Genomic DNA, 21,668 nt, shown 5'->3' with positions numbered 1-21,668 from the left:
CCTGTTTCCCCTCTCGCTGCAGTGCCTGGCCTGAGCCACCGTCCTTTCTTCTGCAGGCCGGCTCCTGCGTGGAGGCCAGATTGTGGCTTTGAACCACAGCCCAAGCTGGGGGAGGCAGCAGAAGGCATGTGATGACTCAGCCAGGATCCCTCCCTTACGAAGGGTGCTGCGAGCACTCCCATCCTAGGGGGCTCTGCTCCCCATGTTGGCCCCGTGTGTCACGGCTGGCTAGCTCGAACAGCTCCTGATGGGCGTTTCAGGGGAGATGGCTGCACAGCAGCCCTGACTAAATCAGCTTTTGGGGGCAGTGGCGGGCAGCCGGCTGGCTTGGGGTTTGCAGAGCCAGGGGATCGTGAGAGAATCCGCTGCCGCGTTAGCACTGTGGAGATGGGGTATCCCAGAGTCGCCAGGCGATAATCCCTCTCCACGTGGCTGCTGAGAGTGCACCTGGCATGTGGCGTCCAGCTCCGGGGCCCTCCGTGCCAGAGAGATATCAGTGAACTGGAGCCAGCCCAGAGAAGAGCCACAAGAATGCTGAAGGGACGGAGGCTCGACTGGGGAGACAAGGGTAAAAAGTCCATCTGTGCGTGCCCTTCGGCACAGGACCGTGGAGTGGGGCCCAAGGGAAGAGTCGCTTATAAATAGAGGGTTCAATCACTGCAGGCTCCCTGCCAGGAAGAGCCCTGTCTTAGCCCCAGGGCCAGCCGAGGTGACGCAGCCACGGTTCTTTGTACCATCGTGAACCCAGCACCACTGGCTGCTGCCCTGGGGAATGGGGGGCACCAGCGTGTCCGTGAGGAGTCCTGGCTCTTCAAGCTGGCGAATTGCTGGAGAGGGGCGACTTGCTCACGCAGCACTCGGCCCCAGCACTGACCCACGGCTCCTCGTTCTCCGCCTGCCGGGAGCAGGATTAGAGAAGAGGGTCTGAACCCCATCTGCACGCCCGGGATACCACTCCTGCCCGCACTGGCCTGCACCACCAGGGAATTATGGGTCCTTCTTTCTCTAGTGTCAGCCCTGGTCTGCCCTCACTGTCCTGCACCCCTCCCGTGGTCCCACTCGGAGCCGTGACTGCAGCCGAACGGCTATCCAGATCTGCCTGTGCGAACAGCCTGGGTCCTGGTGAGGTGTGCCACGGTGCAGCATTGGCACCAGTGTCTGCCAAAGACCCGTTAGCCTCTTGGCCAGCGGCTCTGGGTGGGTGTGGGAGCTTTGTCTGCTCTGACGGGAGGGGTGCTGGGGCAGACTGGACTCAGGCGAGCAGCAGGGGTGCCCCTGGCGCCATTCATCCTGGGCCAGGACCCGTCCTCGGAGTTCAGAGCTCACCTCTTGGAGCCCCTGATATTAACTCTGCTGCCCCAATGCCTCCCTCACTGGGGCTCACCCTGGGGGAAGCAGGCTCACTTCCCGGGCACTGGGCAGGCCCTCAGAGCTTTATCTCCAGGCTGGCAGCACCTTGCTGTGGGCAGAAGCCTTCCCTTGCCCGATGATACCATCGGGCACTGCCCCCAGATGTTTGACATGCAGAGGAGAGGAGGGGCAGTCGAGACCCAGACTCCATGAGTGGCGGGAGTGTGGTGCCCCCTGGGGAGGGGGCTGGAGTGCCATGCCCCCGTGACTGAGCAGGGTGGGTAGCTCTTAGGCTGAGAGGCCTGGGTTTCTCAGTCTGTGGGGGTTATTTTTAGGGCGAGGGGGGCGTGAACTGTTCTAAAGTGGGCACCTTCTCTCCTTCCTCTGTGGTTTCCCCCAGGCCGGGCAGCTTGGGGACTCTAGTCTCCTGGTGGTTCCCGGGCGGTAGTGCCGCTGTTAATTATAGCCCGGCCTTGCTATGAATAGGCCTCTTGCTCTGAAATGGCTGGGTCCAAACACCAGACTTATTAACCAGAAACCTCAGAGCCGAGCTGCATCCATCCAGGGAGGAGGGAGATGCTGCGAGTCAGCCCCCCTGCCTCGCCGTGCTCGCTGCAGGAGCAGAGGGCCATGCGGGGGGGCTGGCTGCAGCAGGAGTCCCATGAGATCAGCTGTTCAGCATCTCCTGGGGGCCGTCCATGGCTGGGCTGGTGGGAGCTGCTGGGGGCCTCCGGTGTAGGGAGACCCACCACAGGTGGGCAGGCAGTGCCTCCCGCAGGGGGAGAGGTTGGCAGTGCCATGGCTTTGGGGCAGCTGGCAGGGCTTTGGGGTGTGGCGAGCGGGCCGCCCCTCCGCCGAGAGCTGGCGCAGCTGGCACTGGGGCCGCCCTGCTGCCGGAGCCCGTCTGGATCGGGCCCCAGGACCGCCCGCCCCCTGCAACAATTAAAAGATCCATAATCAGAACTGGCCTCCCTCGTGTGGGACCACTAAAAGCTTCTGCCCTTGAATATTTCATGGCTTTCATGCCATCTGAACCCAGCTCTCTCCGGCGAGCCGCAGAACAGACTTACAGTAAAGGATCATCATCACTGAGTGAGACTTTGGCCAGGCCAGTTCTCCCTCCCCTCCCGGGATCTCTCTTTCCAGCTGGGAGAGGAAAATGTGAGCCCCCCACAGTCTGGCATCCTTGGATTTATGAGGCGTGTGTGAGCACAGGGGGCTTAGCAGCATCTGGTGGAAGATTTGACTGGGGTTATTATCGAGGGTGTGGGGGGGTTGAAGTTATTGGCTACCTTGTGGCTCGCGATTGGAAAATTCCAGGCTGGCTTGAGCCAGGGCCGCAGCCTGCGGTGAACGGGGGTGGGGAGAAGAGCCATCCCTGGCAGGCCGCGGGAGCCCAGCTGGGTTTCATTTCTGCAGGCCCCAGGCAGAGGAAGGTGCGGTGGGGTGAGGAGGGGAGCCTGGATCCTTGGGCAGCTCCCCTTTGTCAGGGCCAGCTGGGCCCAGGGGTTTCATTTAAGCAAGAGGGGAGGTCCCTGAGACTGCCCACTGGGGGACATTTGGGGTGGTATCACCCCAGGGATTTGCCCCCTCCCCCCCCCCACAGGGACCCACCAGCTTGTTTCCGGTGGGACCCCAGCTACTGGGTCGTGACTGCTGCACCCGGCAGGGTTGGCACTGGCTCTGCAGAGCTGTGAGGCTCCGTATCCCGCTGCCCGTCACCTTCGCCAGCAGCTGTCCCGGATAGCACACCGGCAGTTTGGGGGCGTTTTCTCCTTCTTTGTGTCCTGGCTCTAACCCATGCCCCATGTCTGACCCTGTGCCTCACTTCTCCATCTGTACCGGGGGGTGATAGCTCTTCCCAGCATGACCAGTCATGCTGAGTTTAACTCATGAATGTCCATTGAGCCCTGTGAGATCCTGGTGTCAAAGCAGCGAAGCAGCGGGAGAGAGGGAGGGGATTTTTACCTAAACCTTCCTGCTCTTAATACCCAGCCTGCTGTACGGAATCAATGGGGCTGCCCCAGACGGGACGGCATGGGCGGGGCGATGTTCATCGTCCACTTCCAAAGGTCCCTTTGTGCTGAGAGCAGAGCGGAAAAATGCAGCACTGGGGACTCAATCCGTGGGCCCAGCATCTAATCTCCAGCTTCTCTCCCTGCCCCAGCACAAACACCCCAGCGTAAAGCCTGGGCATGGGCTGCTGGATTTTTGCTTTATTTTGGGGATTCGGTGTCTAATTTATCTGTGTGGGACCGCGATGGTGTGTGCCAATTGGGAAATCTCCCTCCACACACACCTCAGGTGGCCTGGTCTGTGCACATCACTGTGGTCATGGTGCACAGATATAGAAGTGCAATTGCACATGCATTTTAAAACTGAACATACACACACCGAGCGCTGGCCCCTCTTAGCTCCCTCTCCCGCCCCCGGCGTGCCGGTTCTGAGCTCCGCCTGGAGCTGGGATGTGCTCAGCAGCTGGCATAGTGCATCCCGGTGCATGTAGAAGAGAAGGTGGTGGCTGGCAGGAACGGGAGAATGTCCCCCCTGTGCCCTGTTCTTTCCAGGCTGTTCGGGGCATCTGGCTCCTGCCGCTGGTCTGAAGTATTTGCAGGTCCTCTCTTCAAGGGAGGTCGTAGTTGCAGCATGGCTGGGAGAAGACGAGACAGTCCCCGCCGGCATTGCATTGTGACGTGGCCTCCTACAGGAGAGACCCTCGGAAGGGGTGGCCCCTAGCACAAGTGTCTGACTGAGATCCCCCAGGGGAGCCCGAGGTTCCTGCGGGAGGTGCGGGGATTCTCCTTCAAGCCATCCTCTCTGCAGGCTTGATCCTGCTATATGCAGAGCACTCTGCCCCCTTCCAGCAGGGCACAACACCCCACTGACATCAAGCACGTGTCTAAGCTTTGCTGGGTTGGGTCGGAGCACTCAGCCCCTTGCAGGATTGAATCCTCACGGCTGGTGCTCTGTATGAAGTGGCGTGGCTGTGAGCCACTGGCTAAGGATCTGATTGAGAATTACACAATCTCGCTTTGGCTGTTGAATGCCCAAAACTCGGGGCCTCGGGGTTTGGCCCCGTCTCTACGCTGGAGCAGAACCAAAGGGAGGTCCAGTTTCATCTCAGATGTAAGCTGATCACTTTGCCTAGCCCCCATTGCCCTGGCTGGCTGTGGCTGCTTTGCCCTGCACAGGGGTGTGCCCTTCCCAGCCTGCCCGAGGGCTGGTGCTCTCTAGTGGTGTGTGGGGCAGGAGTTGTTTCTCTGAGCTGTTTGCTTTGTGAGAGTGTGTCTGACTCCTCCAGCACTGCAGCTGGACAGGGCTGGCTGCGTGTGTGCAAATAGGACCGATCCTTACACAGGTAGAGCTGTGCTGGGGGTGGACAAAGGCTGTGAAAGGGTATACACAGTAAAGTCCTTCCTGGGCCGATGAAGTAATTGTGGGAACTGTCAGCCGTGTGTGTTTGTGTGTGTGTGTGTGTGAGAGCGAGAGAGACTCGGCCAGTCACATGGTGTCCCATCAGTTAATGTAGGAGCCTGGGGAGGAAGTAGGGATCTGCATGACACCCCCCGAGATCCGGGGTTCATTCCCCTCTTGGTTTCCCAAGGCAGGGGATCCCATCCCCCTCTCGTGTGGATTCAGCCAGTCGTAGTGATGGGGGTTGGTGTTGAGACCCTCAGCTCCAGGGGTGACCAGTTAGGTCTCAGGCCTCCGGCCGTCACTTGTCTATGGGCAGGGCATGTCCCACGCCCTCCTGACCAGGGGTTAGGCTGCCCAGCTCCTGCCATGCACTGCTACCCCCAGCAAGCCCGTCTGCCTAGCAGCCAGCCTCTGCGCTTCGCTTTCTCTAGTGCCGGCAGTTACCCCCAGCTCTTTCTAAGCTTGTTAACCATAAAGGTTCCTGAACGCAAGCTCGAGGTCCCCCATGAGCCTTCCGGAGCCCTAGCAGGCCCAAGTCTTTCCAGCCCTTCCCCCTGGGTTGGGCCCCCATGGACAGAAGGTCCAGTCTGGTCGCTGGCACAGAAAGAAGGCCCTGAGTCAGTTCAAGCTCATCTTTTTTACACCAAAAGCCCTTTCTTTGTCTCTGAGTCTCTGGAAAACCCAGCCTGACCAGTCTATGAAACCTCGCTGGGGGGTTCCTCTCCAGGGCTGGCTAGTGTCAGTGACTCACCTTAATCACCCCCCACCCCCGGCTGTTCTGAGTTTCTGGAGGAGCTGTGGTCCCCATCCCCGGGGCAGAGCACAGCCCGACATGAGCCATTCAGAGATTTGATTCAGTGGTCCCAAAGATACTGCCTGGGGGTGCAATATCAGTGTGCACCGGGCAGACTCCGCTGGGGTTAACGGGCACGTGAGGGCACGATCCCTGCCCACCAAAGGCCTTCAGGGGACAGCATCTAGCCCCCAACTCCTGGGGGAGGCCTGGACGCTGGTGCTGCTCTTGCTGTGGTCTGGGCTACCCTGCGCCAAAGCAGAGGGCCTGGCGGGCTCTGTGACAGCCCCACTCACATCTTCCTGTGGCCTGGCAGACCGCGCCAGTCACGTTCCCCATCTTGCTAGTGAGGAGAAGGGTTAGTTCTCCCCCGTCTGCCTCGCGTGGGAATCTCTGCTCCCATGGGAATCTCTCCCAGAAAGGACCTTTTGTTTCCCACCGCCTCCTTCAGTGGGTCTGTGTTTAAATGAGTCCCCGGGGGCCTTCCTGATTCTGGGCTAAGAGTTTCAGAGTAACAGGCGTGTTAGTCTGTATTCGCAAAAAGAAAAGGAGTACTTGTGACCTTAGAGACTAACCAGTTTATTTGAGCATGAGCTTTCGTGAGCTACAGCTCACTTCATCGGATGCATACTGTGGAAACTGCAGAAGACATTATATACACAGAGACCATGAAACAATACCTCCTCCCACCCCACTCTACTTTGCTAGAGTTGCCTTGAAGGAATCCTTTGCTGATAACTTGAGGCTGCTAGCACCTTTGCAGGGCTGGTGTGGACGCTCTTCTGCCTGTTTGTTTCCAGGTAGAAGCACTTGGAATTTACTCTAGGCTGATCCCTATGGGACGTCATAAGCCGTCCCCACCTCCCACTCCCCAACTCCCATCCTGCTTCCAGACATCACGCCCGGTCTATCTTCCTCCTCGGTCCTGATAGTCTCACGCTGTCCCTTTCAGCTGTGGGCCCCACTAAGAACAAAGTCCTCCCTGGCATATTCCCGGATTGCCCTGTCCTGATTGGCTGCAGCTGTTCCTGGAATGGGGGACCGCTGCTTGGGCACCATGGACCCACCGTGCAATCTGACCTGTGTGTGGATATCTCCCAGGATTGTGACAGCCTCCCTCCCTGCCTCCCACAGATCTGCACTCTCTCCCTCCTCTCTGCTCCTGATGGAATGGTCCCTGCCGATCCTGCCCCTGCCATTCTGCAGGGAGAAATCCCAGGAGGTCTGGGGTGGGGAGCTGCAGGCCCCTCAAGCGTGGGTGTCTGTTGGGAAGTGGGCCCCGGCCCTCTCTGGGTGGGTCCGGCTGGACTCTCCTGGGACATAGCCCTCCTGATGCCAAGGGGCGGAAGGGAACTTCCTCCGATAGCATGCAGGGTGACGCATTCCTGGGTCAACCAACCCTGGAAGGTTTGGAGGCTGCTTCTCCCAACCCCTTGGGTGTGAGGGCAGACACAGGGACCCAGCTTGCAGAGGACAGGGTGGGGAGTGTGCTCTGACTGTGCCCCCTGGTGGTCAGTGTGAGGAGTGCCGTGTGGGTGGGGCTTGAGAGACCCCAGACTAGGTAGGGGCTCTTGATACAGGAGCTGTGTGCGTTTTGCTCCCAGTCTGTGATGCTGTGAAGGGAACGTGCTTTGGGGAGCAGTGCACCAACCACAGCTGGGGCTGGCTAGGATGCTGGTGTCCGAGCACGCTGCTGGAATGCAGGAATAACGTAGCCACCTCCGGCCCAGTCAGACGCAGCTAGAGCCTGGCGTATGCTGAGCCCCTCCGGCGGGTGAGCTGGTGGAGTTGCTTGCCGGGGGGAGGCCTGCGTTTGCACAGCAGTGGGTCAGGTCCCCTGTACGCAGCTGGCGAAGCGTCTGTGGGAGATGCAATCATTCACTGGCACTGGAAACATCACCCACGTTGTGGGGTGTAGTGGTTAGAGCAGGGGGGACTGGGGTTCTCATCCCAACTCTGCCACTGTCTTGGTGCAGAGCCTTGGGCAAGTCACCCAGCTTCTCTCTCTCCCCATCTGTAAAACAAGGATGCTGGCCGCAGTGTAAAAAGCATTGGGGCCCTCGGCTGGGAGGTGAACCAGGAGGAGAATTTAATAACCAGGGGGTTATTTTTGTCTTCTAGGGCACACAGGTCGTCTCCTCCAAGCTCTCCTGGGAACCAGCATCCTCTTCCTCACTGCCCACTTGGTCTTTCAGATATGCCTGTACACTGTGCCGGATCTGGGCCAGCTGCTGGGACAGAACTGTGAGTACCGAGCCCCCATGTGGCTCTGCTGGGGGTTCTTCAGCCCAGCGCAGTGAGCTCCTCCCCTGGCCCCAGTCAGTCGTATTCAGTCCCAGCCCCGTTACTGGGCCCATTTCACCCATCACTCCTCTCTGCTAGACAGATCTGGGAACCAGTCTGTTCCCTCTGGGGTTTGGCTGGGGCGCTCTCAGCACCTTTCCCAGACCTGAAGAAGAGCTCGAATGCGTGTCTCTTTCACCGACAGAAGTTGGTCCAAAAGGAGATATTACCTGCCCCACCTTGTGCACATCACTGTAGTTACTTGTGAAATATCCCAGGCAGGAGTCGATATCTGAGCAACCTAGATCACAGCTGCACTGCACAGGCATCCACTCAGCATGGACTGACCAAGTGTGCATTTGGTGGGCAGGGTGACTCTTCCCCAGTCTTGGTCAGGAATTGGCAGGGGATTCCCTCTATGATTTTCCAGGACCCATCTCCCACCCCCTTTCCTCCCCATTCTGGGGGCAAATGTAAATATTTGTTGCATCTCAGTGGTAGCTACTGGATTGATTCCAGTTAGCCCCATTTTTATCCCAAGCCTCTGCTCTTCTCTAAATTCCTTGCAAAATGCCCCCGGGCTCCATCCTGCCGCCCAGCGCAAGCTTTCCTGAAGCGCTGGCACTTTGCTTTCAGAGGTTTCTTACTTACTTGTCGAACAACATCCCCAGATGGGCGCAGGCTGGCCGAGAGGTGAGCGGGGCAGGTGTGCCCCTCTGCCCTCTAGCCCCTGCAGTTCTGTCTGCACTGGATTCTCTCGCGGCCTATGGCAGACGGAGTCTGTTTGGCTCTGGAGGCAGGGGGGGTCTGGCAAGTGCCTTTCCTCTTCTCCGAGCGGAATTGGAGGCAGTAGGAAATTGTTTCCCGTATGGAAAGCCAGGCTTGGCTTCCGCTGCTTGTTCCCGCCGTCTCTCCCCCCATCCCCCGGGAACAGCCTGGCCGGTCAGGGCTGCGTATAGTACACACCAGTGAACCACTCCCTGGCAAGCCAGGACAGCCAGTGGGAGAAATGTCCCCCTACTCCCAAACTTCCTCCTTTCCCAGTGAGGGGCTCCCTGCAGCCAGTGCCCCCGTCTTGCTCCCCATGGGCCCTCCTTCCCCAGACTCTACAGATCTTCCTCCCCAGTGTGGCAGGGGGCAGAGGAAGGGGAGCAAGATGGGAGAGGGGGGTGTGCAGCCACCTCTGTCCCCAGAAACCACCTTCTCCTGGGCCTTGTCTCTGTGTCTCTCCTTTGGAATCCACCCAGAATATAGGTGTCCGCTGGGCGTCACCTGACAGTGCTTGGCCAATCCGATTGCTCGGCTCCTGGAACTGTCAAGGTGAAGGAGATGTACCTGTGTCACGGGGTCCCCGGGCGATGCTCTGGAACTGCTCCCTATGAAGCCAGGCAGGACTCTGGGGGAGTCTCCTCTCTGGGAGCAGCCTGTCTTCAGGGCAAAAAGGTCACACGGCTTCCACCTTCCTGGGTCTGACCTCGGAGCATTCAGCATCCTCTGCCCCTCCGTGCGCTTCCCACAGCGAGTCCGCTCAGGCGGGGTCCTGGGGAAGCCAGAGGGTCCTGCCCCCCAACTTCGCAGTCAGACATGACTCTCAGCCAGCCAGCAAAACAGAGGTTTATTAGACGACAGGAACATGGTCGTCCTAAAACCTAAAACGGAGCTTGTAGGTGCAGAGAACAGGACCCCTCAGCCGGGTCCATTTTGGGGGGCAGTGAGCCAGACAACCACGTCTGCCCTTCACTCCATGTCCCAGCCAGCCCCAAACTGAAACTCCTCCAGCCCCTCCTCCTCTGGGCTTTGTCCCTTTCCCGGGCCAGGAGGTCACCGGATTCCTTTGTTCTCCAACCCTTTAGCTCTCACCTTGCAGGGGGGAAGGGCCCAGGCCACCAGTTGCCAGGAAACAGGGTGTCGGCCATTCTCTGTGTCCAGACCCCTGCACACACCTGCCCTCTAGGGCTCTGCAATGATCATACACCCTTATCCCACTACCTAGATACTTAAGAACTGCATTGGGGAAACTGAGGCATCCCCACACTATTCAGAGGAAACATTAAGAACAGTCCTGCTTCGTCACAACCTGCTCCCTGGCCTGTTCTGTTCCAGCCTCGGGTTGGGGTGGGGGACTTGGGACAGCTGAGCTGGGACTGTCTGGTGTTCCCGGCTCATCGAGCGGTGGTCCCGGCTCATCCTGTTGTATTCATTTTGATGGATAGTATGGGCCGAAGGTGTTCCCGTAACGCCCGTGTCCTACGTCAAACAGTGTCAAACAAGGGGAGGGGTCGGTGTACAGAGACCTCCACCTGCGTCGCCCCGGGGCAGGTGCCCCATTAAACAGCCACCTGACCTTTCGCGAAAGATGCAGCAAAGCGGGAGAGACTGTTCAAGCCTTGGGAATGTGACATCAGAACTACGGCTTTCACGTTCGCCACATCCCTGGCCCTTGAGCTGGCGAGCGTTTTTAGAAAGAGAAAGCCCCTGGTGTGCCAGTCCCTTGGGGGGCGCTCTTAGAGGTCCTGCTGGGCCAGGGAGAAGTTTGCTGAGATGTCACTGTTGCTGCTGTCGTGGAAGTCTGGTCGGTTAGGTGGCCGGACAGTCAGAGGGCGGCGCGGGGAACGCTGGCACGGAAGGCCTGTACGCCCCGGGCTGTGCCGCATGGGGCTGCGGGGAGGAGATGCTGTGGAGGAGGGGGGATGGGGCTGTGGCACACAATCTCCCCTCTGCCCCTGCCATGGAGCAGCTCCCCACACCTGCTGACCCTTTCGACGAGCTTGCTAACCAGCTGCAGAGCGGGTGGCGTCTGAGCTCTCAGCAGCCCTGCTGGCCCTTGCTCCTGTTCTTGGCACCCTGCCCTTCTCATTCTTATGGGCTTGACAGGGAGAAGGGCTTTGCTGGCGGCGTCCCCCCGAGCAGTTCCACATCCACGTGTGCTGGGTACGTTGCTGGAGCCAGCAGCAGCCTGGGGCCAGGGTTGTGGGGGGCTCTTTGCTATTCAAGGAGACCCAGCCAGGGCGCTCTGGAAGGAAGGATGCACTCAGCAGTGCACGGCATGGCGATAGGGATACGGATTCCCTGCATGACAGGGGCACGTTGTGAATGCATGAGGCAGGATTCAAAGGTCCACGTTAATCCTTGGTGGGTCTCCATTGCCACCGCACCAAGTGCGGCCGTGACCCCATGTGCCCTTCCCCATGTGCACTCTGGGGAGTCCGCTCCGGCTGCAGGGCTAAGAATGAGATGGCAATGCTACGGTCCTGACCCACCTGGGGTTACGGCACCCAGGAAGGTGGAAGCATGTGAGCTGTGTGTCCTGCAGACAGTCCCAGAGAGGAGACTCCTCCAGAGTCCTGCCTGGCTTCGTAGGGAGCAGTTCCAGAGCATCGCCCGGGGACTCTGTGACACCTCCCCTCAACGGATACTGTGAGGCTGTTAGACAGCCGGCCTGTTCCACCTTGGAGGTGGTCGCATTTCAGCGGTGGGCAAAGCGATCCCTGCATGGCTAGTCTGGAAAGAGCTTTCAGCTCTTTGGAAGATGCTGTATAAATGTGAGATCTAGAGGGCTGAGCCTGGCATTTCTATGGGCAAAGCAGAATGTACAGCATTCGCTAGGACCTTAATTGGGTGTGCAAACAGCCGGGGGCAGAAATAGCCGTCTGACTGTTCCCTCCCACGTGCCCTTGCAGTAACTTTGCACAGATTCGTGCGTGCCGTTTTGCACACACGGGTCTGGTGATCTAGGCCTGCACTAGTCACACTGTTCCTTTAGGTGAAACATTCTAGTTTTGAGCCATTTGGCTCGCGAGGGTCAAGCTGGTGAGTTACTGCAGGCGGCCACCTGCTGTGGTATCAGGCGCTGCTGGCCCTGTGCTGGCCCTCAGCTCCCCTGCTGAGACACTGTCCATCTGCTGCTGGGCTCAGCAATGTCTTGGCGTCTGTGTCCGTTCCCAGGGGGTTTGCCAGGCTAACTCCCTCTTTGTTTGCTTCCCTACAGGCAGCACGTGGGAGACGCTCGCCCGTCACATTGGGGTCACCAGGTAAGGGGCAGATCTCTGCATTGTGCCGCGTGGAGCTTGGGCGGTGATGGCTTTCTCGCACGCGGCCCCAGGCACGCTCCTCTGGGGCGGGCCCCACATAGGGAGCCAAGCGCCTTCTGTGATTGGGCGTTGGCTGGGTGGTCACGGGGGCCATCGGGGGCTGTGCTCCAGCCCATGAACTGATCACTGGGGGGAGGCTCAGAAGGCAGGTCCCCACCCCGGGGGAGTGTCTCACAATTGGGCCTTACGCCTTCCTCGGCAGCACCGTGTGGTGGGACAGGCCAGGGCCAGAGCCCGCCTGTGTGCCCCAGCATGCTGCCGCAGCGACTCAAGGCATTTGCTGCCGTGCTGGCAGAGGGCGAAGGCAGAGCCGGCGTATGCTCCGGTTAAAGCAGTCTCCTTGTCCCAGCTGGGTTTGCCAGCTTCCCGCCCAGCCTGGTGGAGGGACTCGCTCGCCCAAGGCAGGGCCAGAGGGAGCTGTGGGGTGGCCAGCAGGAGCGCGTGGCAGGGCGCATTGCTCCCTGATGGTCTGTTCCCACAACCGTGGCTGAGCCACGTGGGTCCCCCCCAGCCACTCCCACTGGCCTCTGCCCCTGGGTCTCACACAGCGCGAGGGGCTGGCCTGTCGGCAGGCGAGTGTTTACCTCTCCCTCCCCCCGACCTCCGCCTCGTTCCCTCGCAGGCTGGACCTAAACGACATCCCCAACTCTGTGCGCCTGGTGGCTCCCGACCTGGGGATCCTGCTGGTCTCTGCCACCTGCCTCGGCCTGGGCCACCGCCTCGTGCCCAAGGGCAGTGCAGCGGTGCGTGTCCAGAGGCTGGAGTCGCTCGAGCCCCTCGAACAGGTGAGACGCTGCCTCTGGCACCGGGTTCTCCACCAGCTGAGATGGCTGGTCTCTGACGGACGGGCGCCAGGCCCGGGTGCGGTCCCTGCTGGGATGGCCCGTGCCCAGCGGCAGGAGGAAGCTGGTGAACTGCTCTAGCTGTGGGTTAGAGCTGTCAGGCTTTTCCACCCCGGGTTTCTGTTAGACCCTCCCGTGGGCAGGATTCTTCCCCAGGGCCTTGTCCAGACTGGCTCTCAGTGTCTCAGGCGATGGGGTTTCTTCTAGACCAAACACACACACACACAGCCCTCCACACACACTTTGGGGAGCTGTCCTGTGCAGGGCGTGGACTCAGGAATGACCCCCCACCCCCATTAGAATCTGGACCTCAACAGAACCATTCCACGGCCACGGGGATCTTCCGGGCTCCAGCCATGGCCTTGACTTGTGTCTGCAGCTTCAATCCGTTCGGTGCGGGAAGGACTTCCAGCACAGGCCAGGCCAGGCCAGACCTGCCTCAGGATAATGAGCATTGGGTCCCCAGCTGGTGTGTGTTTCCTTTCCTTGCCAGCCACGGCCCTGCTCTTTCCAGAGCCCCAGCCAAGATAACAGGCTGGATTCCTTGGATACAGGATTGTCCTTCCTGTCCGGAGCAGTTCTGCCCTGTTAAACAGGGGCACCAGAGGTGGCTGCCTGGCACTAGGGCTTGTCTACACTTGAAACGCGGAAACAGCACAGCTGCAGCGGTGCGGGGATCCCCCTCCCCAAGAGGCGGTAGCCAGGTGGACAGAAGGTTTCTTCCCTCGACCTAGCACTGCGTACACCGGGGGTTAGGTCAGCTGAACGACGCTGCCGGGGGGGGGTGGATTTTTCACACCCCTCAGCGACGGGGTGACCTCCCTTTTCAGTGTAGGAGGAAAGTGATCCTTGTGCATACGTGAGGCTTGCTTCTGCCGTGGCTGCGTACATGAGCTCAGAGGGCCTGGCGTGTGCAATAAGCTGGAGATCCCTTGGGATGGGAGGTGTTGGAGAGCTGGAAAATGATGTACTTATTGTACCGTCCTGGCCCTCGTACAGGGGGAATCCCATTACCTGACACTGAGCTCCTGGGAAAGAGGCCCCGAGGAGGAGTTCAAGGGGCTAGGTCTGTCTGGTCCCAGGTTAATCTGCAGCACAGAAGTGTCCCAACCTGTCTGCAGCCAGCCCGCCGCTTAGCACAGGAGCTGGCCAAGCTGAGCTCCCTCCTGAGCATTATTTAGCTTTTCAAATTGCTGCCGCTGGAGCCAGCTGGGAGTCTGGGAAGCTTGGCCTGGCCAAGGAAGCCCCAGAGACCACTTATGGAACAGATGTGCTAATGGGATTAGCCAGGACCAGCGAACCTGCCCCCCTGGGAACCGCATTCCCGGCTGTGGAATCTGGCACTGCTGCCTAATTTACGGGGCAGATCCTTCAGCTTCACACTGGGCCTCGCCCTGCCTCAGCCCCCAGAGCTTGCAGGTGCTCAAGGGCTGACAGCGAAAGATTGGACTGTTCCAGCTTGCACCGGATGTCCGAATGAAGGGCTCTTCAGCGCTGGGGCCTGGGAGGGACCCATCCCTGGGACGGGGCAAAGTGCAGCCTCCTAACGGGGGACACATCTTGTACTCGCCAGCCTGCACTGGATCTCTGCCAAGAGCCGGGGTTGTCTGCCTGCACTGACCCATTGACCCCTTCCCCTCGGGGTCCCCCCTGGTGGCTAGGGCAGGTGTGCTGGTCGCTAACCGCCGGTGCTATTGGATGCCGTGGCCTGGCCGTGTGCTAATGAAAGGCCTGGGGAAGAGCATGACCAGCCCGCTGGGTTGCCAGAAGGGAGGCAGCCCTGTCCAGTGAACAGGGCCTGGGGCTGTGGGTCCAGAGAGCAGGGTGCTGTTTCTAGCTCCACCGCTGCCTCTGTCATCTGACCTAGGGCAAGTTGTGGTCCATTCCTGTGCCTCAGTTTCCCTCTCTGGAAGAGGAGGCTCGGGCACCCCTTGTTCCCAGTGGATTTGGGAGAGAATCCTCCCCCCCCCCCCCGCCACCCTGGGGCATATTTCTGGGAATGGGACATGAGCTGGGGTTAAAGCAGAGGACTAGAAACTGAGGAGCTCTTCCATTCCCAGCTCTGGCATTGCTGTACTGCCACCTTGAGCCAGGCCCTCCCCTGCCCTGTGCCTCAATTTTCCCATTGGTTTGTAAAGTGCCTCAGGCAGATGGACAGCTCTAGAGAAGGGCAGAGGGTTCTGATTCCCTTGGCCTGACTGACCGGGGTCACCTGGGCCCTTTCCCCACGACTGACGCCCTGCAACTGCAGGGCGAGGGACCCCCAAACATGGGTGGGGCTCGGTTCCTCCCATCACCTGCACTCCCGGCTCAGTGCAGCCGTCCTTTGTCCTGCCTGCAAGTCACCCTAGGGCCTGTCTGTGCATGGGAACGGGCGGGCTCTTGGCCCATTCACCGGCGGCCTTTTGCGGCAAACCACATCAAGGGCCCCAGCTGACTTGCCCTTTCAAGGCACCACAAAGACTCTCCTGAGGGAGGAGACCAGCACCCGAGGCTGATCCTGGCACAATTGTCCACAAGCTGCTCCAAGCCTGACTCACCCAAGCCCCCTCAGCATGGCTCTGGGTATGAGGGTCCCCAAGGCAGGTGGAGGAGAACCCCACAGAGAGTGTGGAGCACAAGGCCAGGCCCCCCACCCATCCTGGTCCTCCCTGGCCTGTGTCCCGTGAGCCTGGGTCATGGATTGATAGCAGCCAGCTGCTTCTGCCACGGACACAGGGTGCCCTGGTGTGATGGCAGAGAACCTGGCCCGTTGTGTTCCCGGAACAGTGGGGGGCAAATGGAAGGATGAGGCCAGTCGGTCCCATCCCGGACTGGTGCTTCCCTGCAATAGCCCCGGCTGGAGCCTTTGTTAGCTGGTCAGACAGCTCCCATGTAACAGCCACCGGCTGCAGGAGTGAGTCTGCGTGGAGCCTGGGAGGCTGCTGGGGAGAGAGCATGCGAAGTCAGGCGTCGTAGCCTCCTGCACTGCTGATCTGATCCAACCCCTACTGGTCTTAGAGAGGGAGGCCAGCCCTCCCCGCTGGGCCCTGCCGCCAGCCCCCAGTCCCTGAGTTAGCACCCAGCCCCGAGCTGCAAGGCAAGGCTGTCGCCAGCTCCAGACTCCCGGCATCTCGGAAACCTTGTTTCAGGAGCTGCTGGGCCCCTCTGCCGATGGAGCCAGCCCAGCGCGCCTGGCTCAGTGCTGCGTTCACACGGCCCAAACTGCCCATGTCCACCCCCAGGCAGATCCAAGCCCTGGCACGACGGCAGTGCCGATAAACCGCTGGCCTCGAGCGACACGTGATCTCCGCAGTGGGGAGAGCCAGCCAAGCGGTTTCCTCCCAGCCCTCACCCCACGCTCCCTCTGCTCCACAGAGGAAGTTTCAGGGAGTCTGCCCAGATAACCGGAGACTTAGCGCTGCCAGGGCACGCTGGGTTCGGTTCTACTCCAAAACCACACGGCCGCTTTGGCCTCCTGCGTCTGCACATCCTCCAGTATCCGGACCCCGCAGAGTTCTGTCCAGCCTGTCAGCTGACACGCAGCCCGAGATCTGGCTGCTGCAGCTACGAGCCCAGATGCGTAGCCCTCTGGTAGCACCGTTTGCGGAGGATCTCAAAGCACTTCACAGATCTTCGCACGGCCCCTGTGAGAGAGAAATCCCTTCTCCCACTGGTGAAATGCAGCCACTTCCGAGCTGGAATGGAGACGTCGAGCAGCAGCTGAGGACAGGATGTGCAGGGAGTGCTGTGTCCCGCTGAGCACGTGTGGGGCTTTCTGGGCGGCAGAGTAGAATTACCACAGCACGAGTCTGGCCAACATGCAGGGCCAGAGCCCCCCCGTTTCTGCTTCAGGAGGGCGGGACTCTCTGACGGCCGTAACACCTTGGCGTCTCCGTTCCTTTGCAAGTCACCGGCTTCCCGGCTCCCACCCCAGGGGCTTTGGAAGGAGGTGGACGCATGGAGCCTTTCATCCCGCCGGGGGGATCCAAGCATGGAGCCAGCGTGAGGATCGAGGCACGGAGCAGGCAGGACGTCCGTGGCGGGTGAAGAGGAGAGAGCTGCTCCAGGGCTTCTCTAGCCCCCACTGATTTAGGAACGGTTTGGATGTTGGACCCTTTGGAGGCCAAACACCAAACATCTGACCCGCCAGGCTCCCCATTGGAACCCCCCATCCTCAAACTCAGGGCTGTTTGTTGGGAAAATCACCAAGAAAATGGCCCATGAGCAAAATCACCAGGCCTGGCCTTGCCGGCAGCGGGACACCTCTGGTGCCCTGAGACGGGGGGAGGAGGCCCTGCCCCAGTGCAGCGTAGAGTCTAGCACACCCTTTGTGACAGCCGTGTGCATCCGCCTTTCCAGCCAGAGGAGAATGAGTCCTGCCCAGGACCCCACACGCTGGGCCGGGGGTAAGGAGCTGGATTGGCAGAGCTGAGCCTGAGTTGCCCAGAGGCTGGGGTTTGGAATCCGGGTGCGTGGGGCTGGTGCTGCCTGGCGATGGGGGAGGGATGATGCATGGTGCTGCTTGGCGCGGGGGGGTGTGTTTGTGATGCAGGCAGCGTTCCCCCCACGCCCATCTGGAGGGAGCTCCTGCTCCTCTGCCCCCCACCCCCATCCCTTGTTCCGGGCGCCTTGTAAAACTCAAGGTGAGTCACCCAGCGAGCGGAGGAGGGACCGTGTTTGCTCCTCGGTTACCATGGGGACCCTAGGAAACAGCCCGAGTAACAGAGCCGATATTATGTGGGGCTCGCCAGAGGCCAGGCTGCAGCTGGGGCCGGGGCCAGATGGGCTGGTGGCCGAGTGTCGCCGCCTGCAGCTCCTGGAGCCTCCCCCGTCCCGCGGCCTCCCCATCCGGCCCCTGCTGCAGCCCCTGGGCTTCATCACTGGAGCGGTGCTCCTGGCGAGCTGCCCTCGGGGCCAGGCGCAGCTGGGTCTGCAGCCCGGGCTCCGGGGCTCACAGCAAGGGGTGTCTGGGGGCAGCGGGGTGGCACATGCAGCCTTCTCCCTGGTGTGCTGTCCTGCAGCGCTCTCCACTCCCAGCACAGAAAGCCCCTCCTGTCCCATCCCTTCAGACCCTCGCTGAATGGTGACCAGTGGAACGAATCCTCCCCCTGAACAAACCAGCCCGGCAGGTCCATCCCCAGCCAGGGCACCCAGAGGTGCCTGTGGGGGCAGGCCGCTGGCACTCCAGCTGATGAGGCCAGTAGGTCACCGCTGTGTTTGAGGAGTTGGCGTTCTAGAAGCAACCAGTCACTCGAAGCCTGAAGGGGGAGCCTAGGAATTGCAGCTGCGGAAATGAGCATTGGTCCGTCTAGCTGCAGGAGAGGCCAGTGCTGCGTGCTTCAGAGGAAGGTGGGAAAAGCCCACAGTGCACCTGGCTAAGGCTACACCCTGGGAGGGGATGCTTCACTGCCTCAGCTGGTGATCAGGTTGTGGCCTGAAGCCTGAGGATCAGTTGCCTGAGTAACTATATCCTAGCAACTAGGACTTCTAATGCTGCAGTCCATGGACATCTGGAACCCTTGTTGTTCGCCTCACTAATACCTTGCAGCAGTGAGTTCCCCGGGTGAATTGTATATGGCATAGAGAATTCTCTTCTCTTCTGCGTAGTGCTGGTGCAAGGTGCTGGACCGGCAGCTCCAGAGCCTGCAGGCTAGAACTGCTAGTGCAGGTAGTGGCACTGCATTTCCCCAGCTCTGATCCGTGCCCCTGCCCTGGAAGGGGCACCCCCAATGGAAAGAGCTTCTCCGCTGAGCCCAACAGCAAAGTGGCACCCAGTGTGGGGTTTGTTTTGTGACAGGGACACAGGACTGAGGCCATCAGGGCAGCAAGTGACTATGGGGTGGGAAAGGCCTCTGGTGACTACCAGTCAGCAACCATCTCCTGACCCTCCTCTTCTCCATCTGACTTGCCCCTGGTTCCTCAGAGGAAGGGGCCTTGGGTTGGGAGCGCTCGTCCTGCCAAGACGGACAATGTTTTCCTCATTAGCGGTGCCTGCGGTTCCAGGAGCTGCCTGGACCATCCCAGGAATTGTCTGAACCGGTGCCTGTGTTGCATTTGGGATTGGCGCGGCCCCTGGCCCCTGTGAACATTCCTCAAGATTCACATTCCTTAATGAGAGCTCGCCTAAGCAGCCCCGGGCCGCGGACCTGGGGAGCAGGGCCTCCTGCCTCTTCTGGATCAGACGCTGCCCAGATCCCCCCGTGTTCTGCCCCAGCTGGTACCTGGGCTCACTTGGCTGGAGGGCAGGCATGGGAAGAGAGGGCCACGTTGGCAGGAGGCCGAGCGGCCAGAGCAGGGAGCCAAGTAGGAAGGAAATTTCCCTCTGCGGTTTGGAGATGCTTGTCCGCTGCACTGAGGGTCTGGCTTGTTTGGGGACCTTTGTGGTAGTGGGCGCTGCCGGATGCCGTGTTCAGTGGAGATGTCCCCCTGCTGCCACAACAAGCTGTCGGGGGTCTTGGGGTGCGTGTAGGGGCAGAAAGCAAAGGCGGAGCTGGGGCAGCACCGCGGGGGATGTGGGCTTTGGCCAGCCTCAGGCCCAGCCGCACCTGGGCTGGGATCGGGGGCGCGGAACCTGGCCCTCTCCCGCTCCTGCTGGGAACGTTAACTCTTCAGCTCCTCCCAGCCCAACGCCCTGCCCTGCCCTGCCCGCCTCAGAGCTCTACGGCGCCAGCGTCAGACACGGCATCGCCCCGGGTTGCGAGGGGGATGTGTGTCGGGGTGTTCTCGTGCGCCTGCTGGCCAGAGAGGGGGCTGATTGCTGCACCCAGGAGTGGTTCGTGGCTCATCCTCAGAGCTCTGCCAGTGTGCCTTGGGCCTAGTCCAGCCCTTTCATGGCTGAAGGCTGCCAGTCCTACCCAACTGGCGGATGGGTCCAGACAGGGGCCAGGTAGAGACCCAGCAAACTCGTTCCAGCTCCAGCGCCCAGAGCTGAGCGCTGTAGAGCTCCCTGGTCCCTGCTTGGTGCCTGGGCTGAAGAGACTCACTGGCAGAGAGCTGAGCTTGCGTCCCATGATGGGGACCTGGTCACCAGCACCCTGTGTGGCGTGGCCTTTAGGGGGGTGCGAGTGGATTATTGTTTCTAGTCCTGTGCTGGCTGTGTGGCTGGATGGGAGCAGGGCCTAGTGGTTAGAGCAGAGGGTCCGGGTTTGGGTTCTGGCTGTGTCCTGACTTGCTGTGCGGTGCCACGTCTCTGAGATGGGGGCAGTGCCCCTGGTGCCCTCCTTCCAGAGCTGGCACGAGGCTTCATGCCGGAAGGATTGTAAAGCAACTTGAGATTCCTCAGCTGCTATGACCCGGCTGCTTTCCCCAGTTCCTCAGACAGCTCTGGCATGGGCCTGTCCAAAGCCAGCTGCTTGGGGATAGACCGTTCTGATTGCTTCTGGCGCGATAGCAGTGGAGAAACCAGGGGGCTTCTCCCCACCCTCTGTGCCCCCGGTCCACAGGAGACAGACCCCAGCCTAACTCAGGGCCGGCCAGGCCTTTTGGTTCCCATTGGCACTGGCCCGTGAGAACGTTGCCCAGTGAGGTGGCTGGCACAGCTGCGCCGGCCCCTGGGTTGCGCCAGCCGCTGCTGCCAGGAGCCCCTTGGCTCAGCTAGGGGGAAATGCCATCGTTAGCTCTTGGGTGCGCGGGAGGGGGTTTGCAGAGTGCTCAGGTCGGACCAGGGTGAGCCAGGGGCCACGGAGGCTGGAGGCTGGAAGTCTCAGCTGCCCCAGCCCCCCACGGGGAGGCAGGTGGGAAGTGTCCGCGTCCCCCGGCAAGCTGCAGCATCTGATCTCTCTTGGTTCCTAACACTGGCTGTTTGTCCCAGCCCGGCCTCGGGGATGGGGCTGCCTGGGCCAGCCACGGGGAGCGCCCAGCAGGGCGCCTGGCAGAGCTGGCCCCGCAGAGCTGATGGAGGCTGGCAGCTGTGGGGGGAAGGGGAGGGATTTTCTCTCCAGCCGTGGCACTTGGTGCAGCAGCTTCCTCCGGCCAGCGCTCTTGGCAAGCCGACCCGGGCTGGGGCCACGCGCAGGGCACTTAACTGGGCACTGGAGACCACAGGATGCATGGGGATGATTCCCTGCCCACCCTTCCGGCAGTGGCACTTTAGGGGCAAGGGTCCCAGGCTCAGACAGCGAAGGAGGGGACTCGCCTGGGGTGACCCCAGAACATGGCTCCTTCATGCCTTTGATTGGGCCCAGTGTGTGGCTGCAACCCGCTGTACCCCGGCCTGCTCTCTGGGCATGGTGCCCCAAGGGCCCTCGCTTTCTACCATTGCTGTGAATTTTAGCTCCACGTGTCCCGGGGTCTGTTTTGTGACTGGTGCTTGTGACCCATCAGCCCTGGGCCTGGCAGCCTGGTGGGCGAGACGCCCTGGTGCTGATGGACGGTGCCCAGAGCAGAGCCAAGGTCTGCCTTGGCATAGCTCTCCTGGCAGAAATGGAAATACCTGGCGAGGGCCTCAGTCCCATAATTCAGTGGGGTTCCACCTCCAAATCCCACAGCTGCAAAGGCCTGGCTCCCCTATCGATACATCCAGCTGTGCAGGAGGGAGCTGCCCAGTTCTCCTCGGCTGCCCATCCCCCTCCAGTTAGGATTGAAGCGCTCCCTGGCCCTGGGCCCGGGCCCCCTCTCGCTGCAGATCCCCCGTAGCAGGGGCCGGCAGCGAGTGCAGAGGTGAGGGTGGAAAAGGCTGAGTGGACGGCCGGCTCCAGGGGAGGGTTCCAGCCAGCCCTCATGCCGTTTAGTTGCGGTCTGTTTGTGTGCGTGAAGTAATCTGAACTGGATCTGAACCCGGCGCCCCGAGCCCAGGCCCGGACGGTGCCAGGCTGCGGCTGGAGCCCCGTCAGCTGCAAATACCTTTGCTGCGAGAATGGATCAGCGCGGAAGGCGGCCTGGAAAATTGCTTGGTGCCGGGAACCCAGGCTG

At 60.7% G+C, this 21,668-nt stretch overlaps 1 protein-coding gene across 6 annotated transcripts in view; it reads left to right on the top strand.

Moving 5' to 3' along the window:
- PIEZO1 (piezo type mechanosensitive ion channel component 1) overlaps nt 1-21,668 on the top strand; it is a 108,326-nt gene that overhangs the window by 48,203 nt on the left and 38,455 nt on the right. For 5 of the 6 annotated variants that reach the window (XM_043526169.1, XM_043526171.1, XM_043526170.1 and 2 more), the window contains exons 3-5: nt 7,682-7,804; nt 11,832-11,874; nt 12,557-12,722. In XM_043526169.1, coding sequence (XP_043382104.1) covers nt 7,682-7,804; nt 11,832-11,874; nt 12,557-12,722 — 332 coding nt within the window. The remainder of the gene's footprint in view (nt 1-7,681; nt 7,805-11,831; nt 11,875-12,556; nt 12,723-21,668) is intronic. The other variant, XM_043526167.1, reaches the window with a different exon arrangement.

Source organism: Chelonia mydas, chromosome 12, assembly GCF_015237465.2.
Source record: "Chelonia mydas isolate rCheMyd1 chromosome 12, rCheMyd1.pri.v2, whole genome shotgun sequence".
NCBI lineage: Eukaryota > Metazoa > Chordata > Testudines > Cheloniidae > Chelonia > Chelonia mydas.
This window is presented reverse-complemented; position numbering and strand designations above follow the sequence as displayed.